Source organism: Tachyglossus aculeatus, chromosome 2 (genome assembly GCF_015852505.1).
Source record: "Tachyglossus aculeatus isolate mTacAcu1 chromosome 2, mTacAcu1.pri, whole genome shotgun sequence".
Lineage (NCBI taxonomy): Eukaryota > Metazoa > Chordata > Mammalia > Monotremata > Tachyglossidae > Tachyglossus > Tachyglossus aculeatus.
In genome coordinates this window covers 45995914-46010484 of record NC_052067.1, presented here as the reverse complement: position 1 = coordinate 46010484, position 14571 = coordinate 45995914, and the positions used below count along the sequence as shown (strand labels likewise).

Here is a 14571-nt window from a genome sequence, read left to right as displayed (position 1 = left end):
CAAATGGGTCGGGGACATCCGGGTTTACTAACAACAGCACCAGACAAAAAGGAAGAAATCAATTTTCTTTCTCTCCCGTCCTCCCCTTTCCCTCCCCTCCGTTCTTGGACAAACTCCAGTCTTAACAAATCCCTCCTCGCTCAGCTTTCCTGGCTGGCACTAAAGAGGGAGAAAAGGTCCCACAGAGCAAGGGTCTGAGAGAAGGACCTGGGTTATAATCCCAACTCTGCCACTTGCCTGCTGTGTGACCTAGGGCAAGTCACTTCATTTCTCTGTTCCTCACTTCCTTCCTCTGGAAAATGGGGGTTAAGACCGTGAGCCCTGTGTGGGACAGGGACTGTGACCAACCTCATTACCTTGGATCTATCTCAGCGCTTAGAACAGCGCTTGACACATAGTAAGTGCTTAACAAATACCATAATTATTATTATTATTATTGGTCCAGCGGGGCAGACACAAGTGGGGAATTGGCAGCTGCCTTCCCTCCCAGATTGGCAGTTTTTCCAAGCCGAGAGGCAAAAGGAGAGCCAGGTGTCATCAGAGGAGCATTCTGGATAGTGAGGAGGGATTTTCTCCTGGAGAGTGAAGTGAGGACCCAAAACTCTCTCCCTTGGTCAATCTGTGAGTTGATTTCTGTGGGCTTCCAGGGTCGCTGTCCATGCTGGCCTAATGCAGACTCCTGCTCCAAACCCTCATCTTTCTCCTTCCTTTCCCCTTCTTTCCACCCTCCTCTCCCTGTCCCTTTCTTCTGTTCCCTTCTTCCTCCACTCAGGCAGCAGCGAAGCAGCCATTTGACACGAGGCTTGGCGTAGCGGATAGAGCCCAGGCCTGGGAGTCAGATGGTCATGGGTTCTAATCCTGCCTCCGCTGCTTGTCTGCTGTGTGACCGTGGCCAAGTTACTTCACTTCTCTGGGCCTCCGTTACCTCATCTGGAAAATGGGGATTGAAACTGTGAGCTCCATGTGGGTCAGGAACTGTGTCCAACCTGATTTGCTTGTATCTACCCCAGCGCTTAGTACAGGGCCTGGCACAAAGTAAGCGCTTAACAAATACCACAATTATTATTATTATTATTATTCAATCAATCATGTTCATTGAGTGCTTTCTGCGTGCAGAGCACCATATGAAGCGCTCAGGAGAGTACGATACAACAACAAATAGACACATTCCCTGACCAAGCGAGATTTAGTAGACACGATCTCTGCCCAAACAGAACTGCCAGTCTAGACAGGGGGAGACAAGCGTTATTATAAATAAATAAATTACGGATATGGGCCCAAGAAGTGCAGTGGTTAATTCTTTCTCGAGAGCAATCAGAAGCGGGAACCAAGTCATCCAAAGGAGCATGGTGTTATATCATGAAGCGACGGTCCTTTCTGACTCACAGGAAGATGTATGGGTACCGAGAGAAGGGGGAAGCCAGCCATGAAATAGAGTAAATTATGGAGTAATCTTCTTTGGGCTGGAATTCATTCAGAAGTTTTAATGAACTCAGTCTGGAGGGCAGAGCGAAAAACGCAAATGGAATACATTAGTTGGCTGGGCTTCTCCTCCTTCTACCTGCCCCTTAATTATCCTGATTAATAATAATTGTGAGCTCGCTGTGGGCAGGGAATGTGTCTGTTTGTTGTTACATTGTACTCTCCTCCAGAATCCTGAAACCAGGAGCGATGGAAGTTTGGATTTTCCATCACAAATTTCAAATGGCTCTGCCACTTGCTCCCTCAGCACTTAGGCCTGTATCTGTAATTCATTTATTTATATTAATGTCTGTCTCCCTGTCTCTAGACTGTAAGTTTGTGTGGGCAGGGAATGTGACTATTGTTCTATTGTCCTCTCCCAAGTTTAGTACAGTACTCTGCACACAGTAAGTGCGCAATAAATACGAATGACTGACTTGTCTGCTGTGTTACCTTGGGCAAGTAACTTTGCTTCTCCGGGCCTCAGTTACCTCATCTATAGAGAGTAAACGTGGCTTAAAGGAAAGAGCACGGGGTTGGGAGTTGGAGGATGTGGGTTCCAAGTGCTTAGTACAGTGCTCTGCACACAGTAAGTGCTCAATAAATACGATTGAATGAATGAATCCCGGCTCCACCACTTGTCCGCTGTGTGACCTTGAGTAAGCCACTTAACTTCTCTGGGCCACAGTGACCTCATCTGTAAAGTGGGGACTAAAACTGTGAGCCCCACGTGTGACAACCTGATTACTCTGTATCTACCTCAGCGCTTGGCACATAGTAAGCACTTAAAAAATACCATTATTATCAGTGCTTAGAACAGTGCTTGGCACATAGTGAGCATTTAACAAATGCCATCATTATTATTAGTATTATAAAAATGGGGATTAAGGCTCAGAGCTCCTGTGGGACATAGACTATGACCAACCCCCTGTATAACCACCCCAGTGTTTAGTATGGTGCCTGGCCAAAGTAAGTGCTTAACAAATACCATTAAAATAAAAACAAATCAAAAACAAAAAAAATCCAAATTCCATAAAAACCCTCTAGATTTGAGCTCAGTGTGAGCAGGGAATATGCCTTCTGTGGCCTAGTGGAAAGAGCATGGGCCAAGACGTCGGAGGATATGGGTTTTAATCCAAACTCTGCCACCTGTCTGCTGTGTGATCTTGGGTAAGCCACTTCACTGTGCCCAAGTTACCTTATTTGTAAAATGGGGATTAAGACTGTGAGCCCCATGTGGAGCAGGAAATGTGTCCAAACTGCTTACCTGCATCTACCCTAGTGCTTAGAACAGTGCTAGGCACATAGTAAGTGCTTAACAAATACCAATATCATTAACTGTTGCTAACTTTGTTGTATTGTCTTCTCCCAAGCACTTAGCACAGTGCTCTGCACACAGTAAATGCTCAATTAATATTCAGCGCTTAGAACAGTGCTTGGCACATAGTAAGTGCTTAAAAAATTGCCTAATAATGACAGATTAATTGATTGGGAGGCAGTGGAGAGTTCAAGTAAGGTGGCGTTCTCTAAGTGGTCACGGGGAGCACAAACTCTCAGTCCACTCTGTGACTTCCAATCAATCAGTGCTATTTATTGAGCACTTTCTATGTGCCAAGCACTGTGTTAAATGCTTGGGAGAGAACAGTACGACAGAGTTAGCAGTCCTGTTCCCTGCCCACAGGAGATCAATTTTTCCCATTGGTCAGCCCGTTCATCCTCCACCCTCTGCTGGGGCTAGGGAGATATGAATGGTAGAGATCATGGCAGAGAAAAGAGCTGGGGACCAAGAAAAGGGAAGATGTAGCCTCAGCAATTCTCATTCATTCATTCAATCATATGTACTGAGCACTCACTGTGTGCAGAGCAATGTACTAAGAACTTGGGAAAGTCCAATACAACAATAAACAGTGACAATCCCTGCCCACAACAAGCTCACATCTGAAATTTAGTTCAGGGAGGAGACTGTTGCTCTTTGCCATTAAAAAAAAAACTCCCCATTCAGAGTCTTTAAACCCACAAAAATACTCTCAAAACATAAAACATGGTAATATCTTTGCCGGCTTTGGAGCGGGGATCGTGTCTACCTACTGTATTGGACTCTCCCAAGCACTTAGTACAGTGCTCTGCCCAGAGGAAGTGCTCAATAAATACTACTGATGGACTGAACGTGGTAGGCCACAAATTCTCTCTCCTCTGAATATCTGTGCTCCAAAAGAGAACTTCTGAGCAACTCTGACCCGAGTTTTAACTCAAAGCAAAAGGGATGAATGAACTCATATGCTGCCTAGTGTCTTTACGGAGTAATTCATCAGGAGTCCAGAGCTACAACGACGAAAGTGTAGCACATGCAAAATATTCAACTTATTTGGAGAGGGCTTTAAGAATTTCACACCCCAACTTCGAAGTCAGTACATGTGACAGCACTATACAACTTCATACTACGTTACTTCACAGAAACTATGAATAACTGTGGTATTTGTTAATTGCTTACTATGTTCCAAGCACTATACTAAGTACTGGGGTAGATACAAGATAATCAGGTCCCACATGGGGCTCACATTCTAAGGAGGACGGAGCACAGGTACTGAATCTCCATTTTGCAAATGAGAAAACAGACACAGAGAAGTGAAATGATTTGTCCAAGGTCACACAGCTGACAAATGGTAAAGCTGGGATTAGAACCCAGGTTCTCTGACTCCCAGGCCCAGCCTCTTTAATAATGATAATTATAATTCTGGGATTTATTAAGTGTTTACTATGTTTCAGGCACTGAACTAACAGCTGGGGTGGATACAAGTAAATTGGGTTGGACATGGTCCCTGTCCCGCATAATGATGGTATTTGTTAAGCACTTACTATGTGCAAAGCACTGTTCTAAGCACTAGGGGATACAAGGTGATGAGGTTGTCCCACATGGGGCTCACAGTCTTAATCCTCATTTTACTGATGAGGTAACTGAGACACAGAGAAGTGAAGTGACTTGCCTGAGGTCACACGGCAGAGAAGTGACAGACCCAGCATTAGAACCCATGACCTTCTGACTCCCGAGCCCGTAGTCTATCCACTACGCCATGCTGCTTCCCCTTGGGACTGTCTGCTTCGTTTGAAAACAATATGATGCAGAGGACTCTGTTATGAGATGATGTCAGTTTAGAGAAGATGAGATTACAGTGGTCGTGCACGATCTGAAAATATTGCCGCATAAACCCATTAGTTAATTTCAATTGTATTAGTGATATTTTTGATCCGCAAGTAATGGAATTAAATGCATGACATGAAAATCCAGTGAAAGGAAATACATACTTTGGTCTAGTGGATGAGGGATGTTAAGACAGCAGAGTCAAGGCCAAATTTCTCATATTTCCTAAGGTGGTTTTCAAATCTTTCCTAACCAAAGAGTCCCAGACAAACTGTCCGTATAGGAAAATTTGGAAGTGATATATTACAAGTGCCCCTGAAAATCAGCATCATCAATTTGCACGGTATTTTTAAATGGTATTTGTTAAGCGCTTACTCTGTGTTGGCACTGTTCTAAACACTGGGGTAGATACAAGCTAATCAGGTTGGACACAGTCCCCGTCCCATGTGGGGCTCACAGTATTAGTCCCCATTTATGAAGCTACTGATGCCTGTTCACTTGCTTTGATGTCTATCCCCTCCCTTCTAGACTGTGAGCCCGCTGTTGGCTAGGGATTGTCTCTGTTGCTGAACTGTACTTGCCAAGTGCTTAGTACAGTGCTCTGCACACAGTAAGCGCTCAATAAATACGATCAAATGAATGAATGAATGAATGAATGAATTTTCCACCTGAAGGAACTGAGGTCCAGAGAAGTGAAGTGACTTGCCCAAGGTCACACAGCAGGACATTATACTAGGTACCTTCTGTGTTGAGCACTATCGTGAGCACTTACTATAGTGAGCAATGTCCTGGGGGCCCTACCATATACAGAGCACTGTTCTAAGCATCTACTCTGTGGGATGCTGTGTCAGACAATTGACTAAATCAGTGAAGCAGAGGCCTGGAGCCCAAACTTGGAAATTGCAGAATTCGATCTGATCTCAGGACCACCAAAGGAGAAGTCACTTAACGAATTCCCATAATCCGCAAAATATGGAAGTGCATTTTGGGCGGGGGAGATGGGGGAGAAGAGAACCCTGGGCTTTTGTTTAGTCACTTAAAGCTTGCTAAGCTCCTAGGGCTTGGTATCAAGACGTTCTGACAGACACCCTTATGAGGTCACAGGAAGAACTGCAATGTTTCGAAGTCTGCCGATCGAGGCTGTTAATGCATATGAAATGAACAGTGGAACTAGAAACCGCATGGTTTAGTGGCTGGAGCACGGGCCTGGGAGTCAGAGGACCTGGGTTCCAATCCCAGTTCTGACACTTGTCTGCTGGGTGACCTTGGGCCAGTCACTTTGCTCCTCTGTGCCTCAGTTTCCGCAACTGTAAAAGGAGGACTAAATGTCCATTCTCCCTTTCGCTCAGAATGTGAGCCCCACAAGGGACAGGGATTTTATCCGATCTGATTATCTTATATTTACCTCAGCGCCTAGCACAGTGCTTGGCACAAAGTGCTTAACAAATACCATTATTATCTCTAAACTGTAAGCTCCTTGTGGGGAGGAAATGTGTCTACCAATTCTGTTGTACTGTGTTTGCCCAAACATATAATAATAATAGTACTTGTTAAGTGCTGATTATGTGTCAAACACTGTTCCAAACACTGGGATAGATACAAGTTAATTGTGTCAGACTCAGTCCCTGGACCACATGGGGCTCACACTCTTAATCCCAAGTTTTACAGCTGAGGTAACTGAGGCCTGGAGAAGTGAAGTGACTTGCCCAAGGTCATACAGCAGACAAGTGATGGAGCCGAGATTAGAACCCAGGTCCTTCTGACTCCCAGGCCCATGCTCAATCCACTAAGCCACAATGCTGAGAACACAGTAAGCTCTCAATAAATAAGCTCTCATTGATGATGATGTTAAATGATACTCTCCCTAGCACTTAGTACAGTACTCAGCATACAGTAAGCACTCAATGAATACCACTGATCGATTGATCAGAAGTTGAAACATTCAACCTCCTTTTCAAACCGGATTTGATCAGCCTGAGATTTTACAATGTATGGCAGAGGGATCATCTTAGGTAATCACTCAAAGCTCTCAGGCAAAAGACACTTTAAAGAGCATCACCCTCCCTGTTTGGTAAGATGGACACCTATAACGCTGGGAGACCATTCATAGGCACAAAAGCCTGCCAGCCATCACCAAGGGCCACCTGAATCAGAAGACACTTCATCAACACTCAGTACCTGCTTCTAAACACAGCAAGTCTTCCATTCGCCCCTCCTCATCCATCACATTTCCGCTTCCCGAAAGAGTGGGGCGATGAAATATGGCCCGGAGTCAAAACACCCGCATACACAGAAAGGTAGGCGAACAAATAAACATTTCCCTTTACTTCTCCAGGGGAGGCTGGGGCTCTTCAAGGATGCACAAAGAATTGTGCATCCTCAGGTGCATTGATAACCATGCAATGAACTGGTGTTCTTATAGCAGAAGGGAGCCAATCAGAGGAAATGATACAAGGGGTCAGCTGTCCAGGAACACAACTTTTAATCCAAGTTAAAAGCAGAGACTTGGAAAAGTTTCTAATTCGAAGACGCTCTCCACACTGCTCATCACTCCCCTGCCAAACGTCCTCTTGGCAAGCACACCATAAAGAGAACCAGACTTTTCCCCAATCACAAGGCTTTGACCTCTCAATCCACAGGGCCCTAATTTCCCCCTCAACCTCATTCAGAAGGCTGCATTTCTCAGATGGGAGAAATGCCCGAAATCGATTTTTAATCCTGGTTCGGAATGGTAAAAGACCAAGCTGACTCTCGCTGGGTAGGAACTGGGAGATAGTTTATTAGGATTGTGCCGTTGCGAACCCCAGCCATCATGAGAATGAAGAAAAGGGTCCAGATCCATCCGGAAGTCGATCTTACCTCTGAGATGTCTTCTTGTATTTTCTCCTGCAAGAAAAGAAATGTAGAGAGTCATCAGTTCAAGTGACTGGGTCCATCGTAGGAACTTTGGGGTTGGTGTTTGCTTAGAAAAGAGTCAGGCAGGAAAGGAGGCTAGTGCTAGAAATGGCAAGCGTAAGCTTTGGTCTTCCCAGTTCCATAGAAAATGGGTTTTTTTAAATGTTTTTTTAATGGTTTGGACAGAATTTTGTTCAAGGTGCATTTCTCCAAATAGATACACTTGTTGCACCCCTCTGCTCCTCTTCCCCTTCCCCTCCATACAACTTTATCGCACTGTACTCCCCCAAGCATTTAGTACAATGTTCTGCACATAGTAAGTGCTCAATAAAGACCATTGATTGATCGATTCCAAAGGACCCTGCTGAAGATTTAAATCAATCAATCGCATTTACTGAGCACTTACTGTGAGAGCATTCATTCATTCAATCATATTTAGTTAGCGCTTACTGTGTGCAGAGCACTGCAGTGAGTGCTCGGAAAGTACAATGCAGCAATAAAGAGAGACAATCCCTGCCCACAATGGGCTCAGTCTAGAGCACTGTACTAAGCACTTAGGAGAGTACTACATAGCCATGTAACAGAGTTGGTAGACACACTCCCTGATCAAGATAAGCTTACAGTCTAGAGGGGGAGACAGACATTAATAGAAATAAGCTAGAGCCCTGTAGATAAGTGCTGTGGGGCTGAAGGAGGGGTGAAGAAAGAGAGCAGGTCAGGGTGACGCAGAAGGGAGTGGGAGAAGCGGAAAGGAGGGCTTAGTCAGGGAAGGCCTCTTGGAGGAGACGGTCCTTCAGTGGCACCTTGAAGGTAAGGAGAGTGACTGTCTATTAGATATAAGGAGGGATGACGTTCTGGGCCGGAGATAGGATGTGGACGAGAGGTCGGCAATGAAACAAAAGAGAGCGAGGTACAGTGAGTAGGTTGGCATTAGAGGAATGAAGTGTGCGGGTTGGATTGTGGTAGGAGAGGAGTGAGGGGAGGTAGGAGGAGGGGAGGTAGGAGGAGGCAAGGTGATTCGGTGCATTAAAGATTTATCAAGGTCCCTCCCAGCCTCTGTGTTCCCCAAGGAGGCGTTCCCGGGAGTTGGCTGTGTAGAGGAATAATAATAATATCTTAAGCACTTACTATAAGCCAGGCACTGTACTAAGTGTTGGGGTGGATACGAGCAAATCGGGTTGGACCCAGTCCCCATCCCACTTGGGGCTCACAGTGTCAATCCGCATTTAACAGATGAGGTCACTGAGGCACAGGTAAGTGAAGTGACTTGCCCAAGGTCACCTGGCAGACAAGTGGCAGAGCGGGGATTAGAACCCATGACCTTCTGACTCCCAGGTCTGTGCTCTCTCCACTACATCACCCCTCAGTCCTCACAAAATCATTTTGGGGGGATCCTGACACGGGAAATATGGTGGCGCTGGACATGGAAACGTATCAATCAATCGGTGGTATTTATTGAGCGCTGTCTGGGTGCAAAGCACTGTACTAAGAGCTTGGAAGAGCACAGGAATCCCCTGTTTTAATGTTACTCCTTTATGGGAAGGGAATTCTGCTGATTCTGTTGCACTGTCCTCTACCAAGCACTTGATTCCTTTAGCCCTTTTTCACTGTAGAGCTACTGAGTTTTCACATCTGACATCGCCTCCTCTAGACTGTAAGCTTGTTTTAGGCAGGGAATGTGTCTGTCTATTGTTATATTTTACTCTCCCAAGCGCTCAGGACAGTGCTATGCACAGAGTAAGCACTCCATAAATATGATTGACTGACTGACTTCAAAAGGATGCTAGTTCCCTTGAATCAAACACCTCACTTTCTAACTCTTCCCCTCTTTCTCCATTTTTAAAGAATTCTTGATTAGAGAGATTAAAAGCCCTTTGGCATTAAATAATGATAGCTCTCTAGTATGTTAGTAAGAGGTATCTTTTTGATGAGTAGACTACCAAAACCCCTGGAAAATTAAATATTGACCTAGGTACACTAAAAAATGAATTCATCATCTTTTATTCTTGGGACATAATGATCTTGCCATTTGATTGTACAATTCTATAACTGTGTTTTTTATCCCTGGTTTAATATACATTTGTAATGTTTGGGTCTTTGTTTTTGGAACTTGGGTGCTAACTCAAACGCTTCATATGGGGAGCTAGTCAGTTTAGAGCACTCAATGCTCTCTTGGGGAATCAATTAAGAGCATTTCAGTAACTGTGCAGGGCAAGAACAAAGATTAACACTTTGTTAGTACTTTTTAAACGCTTACTATATGTCATGCACTGTTCTAAATGCAGAGGTAGATACAAGTCAATCGGGTGGGACACAGTCCCTGTCCCACATGGGGCTCACACTCTAAATCCCCATTTTAGAGGTGAGGTAACTATAGCCCGGAGAAGTGACTTGGCCAAGGACACACAACAAACATGTGGTAGAGCTGGGATTAGAACCCGGGTCCCTCTGACTCCCAGGCCGTGCTCTATCCACTAAGCCATGCTGCTTTGTTAAGTGTTTACTATGTGCCAAGCAAGTACTGTACCAAGCGCTGGGGTAGTTACAAGGTAATGAGTTCCCACATGGGGTTCACAGTCGGAACTGCGGAACAGAGGAGAGAGAACAGGACTGAATCCCCATTTTGCAGATTAGGGACCCCCATTTTGCAGTTGAGGGAACTGAGTCACAGGGAAGAGTACTGCCCAAGGTCACACAGCAGGTAAGTGGCGAAGCCAGGGTTAGAACCCAGATCCTTTGACTCTGTGCTCTTTCCATGAGGCCACACTGCTTCTCTACTACCACCGTTTGCCTGGTTGAGGCATGGTGAGGAGAAGGTGGAGGAGGAGGAAGATGGGATTGAGGCAGAGAAGAAGGAAACAGAGGAAGAGCGGGGAGGACGAAATATGTTGGAAGGGGGAGGAAGTGAAGAAGAGGGATTAAAATACCCATTAATAATAATTATGATAATAATTATAATATTGGTACTTGCTAAGCACTTACTATGTGCCAGAAACTGTTCTAAGTGCTGGGGTGGGTACAAACAAATTGGGTTGGACACAGTCCTTGTCCCACATTCATTCATTCATTCAATTGTATTTATTGAGTGCTTACTGTGTGCAGAGCACTGTACTAAGCACTTGGGAAGTACAAGTTGGCAACATATAGAGACGGTCCCTACCCAACAGCGGGCTCACAGTCTAGAAGGGGAAGACAGACAACAAAACAAAACATATTAACAAAATAAAATAAATAGAATAGTAAATATGTACAAGTAAAATAAATACAGTAATAAATCTGTACAAACATATATACAGGTGCTGTGGGGAGGGGAAGGAGGTAGGGCCGAGGGGATGGGGAGGAGGAGGAGGAGGAGGGGGAGCCTCCGGCTCACAGTCTTAATCCCCATTTTACAGATGAGGTAAGTGAGGCACAAAGAAGTGAAGTGACTTAGCCAAGGGCACACAGCGGACACATGGCGGAGGAGGGATTAGAACCCAGGTCATTTTGACTCCCAGGACCGTCATCCACCCACTAGCCCATGCTGCTTCTCCTGCCCCCTTACACTACATCTGAACTGATTATATTACATGTACCCCACTTTGCCCACTGCTTGACACATAGTCAACCCTAAATACTACAATTATTATCAATCTATGGTATTTATTGTGCTCTTACTATGTGCAGAGCACTGCACTAAGCCCTTGGGAGAGTATAAAAACAACAGAGTTGGGTTTTTTGATAGCATTTATTAAGCACTTACTATGTGCAAAGCACTGTTCTAAGTGCTGGAGAGGTTACAAAGTGATGAGCTTGTCCCATGGGGGGCTCACAGTCTTATTCCCCATTTTACAGATGAGGGAACTGAGGCCCCGAGAAGTTAAGTGACTTGCCCAAAGTCACACAGCTGACAAGTAGCGGAGCCGGGATTTGAACCCATGACCTTTGACTCCAAAGTCCGGGCTCTTTCCACTGAGCCACGCTGCTTCTCATGTTGCCCATGACAAGCTTAGAGTTAAATCTTCACGATTACCCAGGCTTCAGCCAGGTGATGTCATACAAATGGGAGCTTCCCCGCTTCTGTAGCCCAGGCCAACCCTTAAACCTGGAGGCCTGGTGAGACGGAAAAAGCCAGGCTGCCCCTAAAGTAAAACGTGCCTCTTGCCTAAGCCCTAGGAAGCCAGCAGGCTTCCTTCCCCTCCTTGCCCTGCTTCCCCGTGAACAGCTGGTGTGACGCAGGAGCCCAAATCTCCTTCTTGTGCCAGCATCCATGCCCACTCGGGGTTCTAGGCGGGAAATGCTCGGATTACTGTTTAACGAGACAGAAGGAGCAGGAGGGAGGGAGAGAAAAGGGAAGGGAGGGAGAGGGAAGTGCTCTGTGGAGAAGCAATGCTCTCCGGGAGGACAATCTGGCAGGGTGGATGGCTAAAGACCCCCTTCCCGAGGGTGTTGGGGTGACTCCCTTCTTTCCTCCCCCAACCACGGCTCGGGTGAGATCCGAGATGGAGGGCTCAGATGGCGCCCATCCCATTTCCCCAGAAAAATCCCAAATAATGATAATAATAAAAACAATATTGATGATATTTGTTAAGTGCTTACTACTTGACAAGCACCATTCTAAGCGCTGGGGTGGATACAAAGTAATGAAGTTGGACACAGTCCCTGTCCCATATGGGATGCACAGTCATAATCCCCATTTTACAGATGAGGGAACTGAGGCACGGAGAATAATAATAATAATAATGGTGATATTTGTTAAGTGCTTACTATGTCTCGGGCACTGTACTAAGCACTGGGGTGGATACAAGCAAATTGGGTTGGACGCAGTCCCTGTCCCACCTGGGGCTCATAGTCTCAATACTTATTTTACAGATGAGGTCATTGAGGCCCAGAGAAGTGAAGTGACTCACCCAAGGTCACCCAGCAGACACGGGGAGGAGCTGGGATGAGAACCCGTGACCTTCTGACTCCCAGGCCTGTGCTCCATCCACTGAGCCAGTTTGTGTCCAGGGTTGATCCCCTGGGGAAATGAGGTCCCTGGACCAAAGTAGCCTCTTTAGGCAGAAGTTGGACAGCCTCCTCCCTCGCCAACCTCAGGAGCTGTGGGCCACCGAGGTGCAGAGACCCCCAAGACGGGTCTGGGCTTCTGCGGGAGAGAGAGAACCCTCTTCCCTCAATGCCGCACCCCCGGCCATCCTCGGCCCTAGAGTGCAGAACAGGATTCATCCAGAAGCAGGTAGGAAAATCCACGGGAAATCTGGCCTAGAAGAGAGAGAAGCAGCACGGCCTAGTGGATAGAGCCCGGGCCTGGAAGTCAGAGGACCTGGGTTCTAATCCCGGCTCTGCCACTTGTCTGCTGGGTGACCTTGGGCAAGTTCCTTGTAAGCTCGTTGTGGGTAGGGAATGTGTTTGTTTATGGTTATATTGTACTCTCCCCAGCCCTTAGTACAGTGCTGTGCATGCAGTAAGTGCTCAATAAATACAACTGAATTGAACTGAACTTCTCAGTGCCTCAGTTTCCTCATCTGTAAAATGGGGATATAATACTCACTCTCCCTCCTACTTAGACTATGAACCCCACTTGTTTTAGGGATTGTGTCTGATCTGATCAGCTTGTGTTCACCCCAGTGTTTAGAACAGTGCCTGGCACACAGTAAGTGCTTAACAAGTGCCATAAAAATGATGAGGATGAAGATGATTATTATTGGGACAAGGAGTGGAGGGAAGGAAAACCTGCAACGACTTGCTCAATGATACTGAGCTTAGCCCTCCTCAGTCATCTGTGCTAAGTGCCCCGGACCCCAGCCTTGCTGTTCCATGACATCACAGCGCAAGCCCAGCCCCCCGAAAAAGATCCCCTGCAGCCCCCATTCCCTTAGAACAATTCTTTCAAATCCTTTCTCTCTCCACTTGTTTCCCAAAGGTTAGCTCTCCTCTGGGGGACTGTGAGCTCATTGTAGGCAGGGAACATGGCTTCTCCTCCAAGAAGCCTTCCCTGACTAAAGCCTCTTCTCACTCTCCCTTCTGCCTCACCCTAACTTGCTTCCAGCCCCACAGCACATATGTATCTGTAATTTATGTATTTATTCACATTAATGTCTGCCTCCCCCTCTAGACTGTGAGCTCACTGTGGGTAGGGAATGTGTCTGTTGAACTCCATCATATTTACTGAGCGCTTACTGTGTGCAGAGCACTGTACTAAGCGCTTGGGACAATACAACATGACAATATGACAACAAACATGTCTGTATTGTACTCTTTTAGTACAGTACAGTGAGAAGCAGCATGGCTCAGTGGAAAGAGCACGGGCTTGGGAGTCGGAGGTCGTGGGTTCCAATCCCAGCTCTGCCCTTATCAGCTGTGTGACTTTGGGCAAGTCATTTGACTTCTCTGGGCCTCAGTTACCTCATCTGGAAAATTGGGGTTAAGACTGTGAGCCCCACGTGGGACAACCTGATTACTTTGTATATACCCCAGTGCTTAGAACAGTGTTTGGCACATAGCAAGTGCTTAACAAATGCCACCATCATTATTTTTATTATTATTAATATTACTACAGTGCTTTGCAGAGAGTCAGTGCTCAAAAAATATGATTGATTGAACTACCCACTTTGCTATACTGTACTCTTTCAAGTGCTTAGTACAGTGCTCTGCACACCTTAAGTAAATAAATTGACTCACTGACTTACGGTTGATCACTAACTGAGCAGGCAATGGTTACTTTTCACCTCTCCAATTACTAGAGAGCCAAGCTGTTCCCAAGTATTCCTTTGGGGGGAAAAAAATCTCTAGGGCGTGTATGTGTGTGTTTGTGTGTGCTTGTGTGTGCGTCATTCTGACTCGCACTGTTCCACGAGCTCTGGAGCAGACCATCTCAACAAATATGAAAAACGGATCGGCTTTCAAATAGACGCTGAGCTTAGTGTCCCTCCAACGCTCTCCGCCCTGGCGAGAGTGGATTTCTGCTTCTCTCGAGTTCCCAGAGAGCATCGTTGCCATGTGGCTGAGCTGGCTTTGCTGGGAGAACTTGGAGCAGGGGATTCAACACATGCTTTATCAAGCCCTGCCATAATCCATACCCTCTGTTTGCAGCCCTC

General features: G+C 46.1%; 1 protein-coding gene across 3 annotated transcripts in view; it reads right to left on the bottom strand.

Moving 5' to 3' along the window:
- PDE1C (phosphodiesterase 1C) overlaps nt 1-14571 on the bottom strand; it is a 213801-nt gene that overhangs the window by 182654 nt on the left and 16576 nt on the right. For all 3 annotated transcript variants that reach the window (XR_005456432.1, XM_038768036.1, XM_038768048.1), the window contains exon 2: nt 7460-7486. Coding sequence is in view for 2 of the 3 variants with exons in the window: in XM_038768036.1 (XP_038623964.1) it covers nt 7460-7486 (27 nt within the window). In the remaining variant the exon portion in view is untranslated. The remainder of the gene's footprint in view (nt 1-7459; nt 7487-14571) is intronic.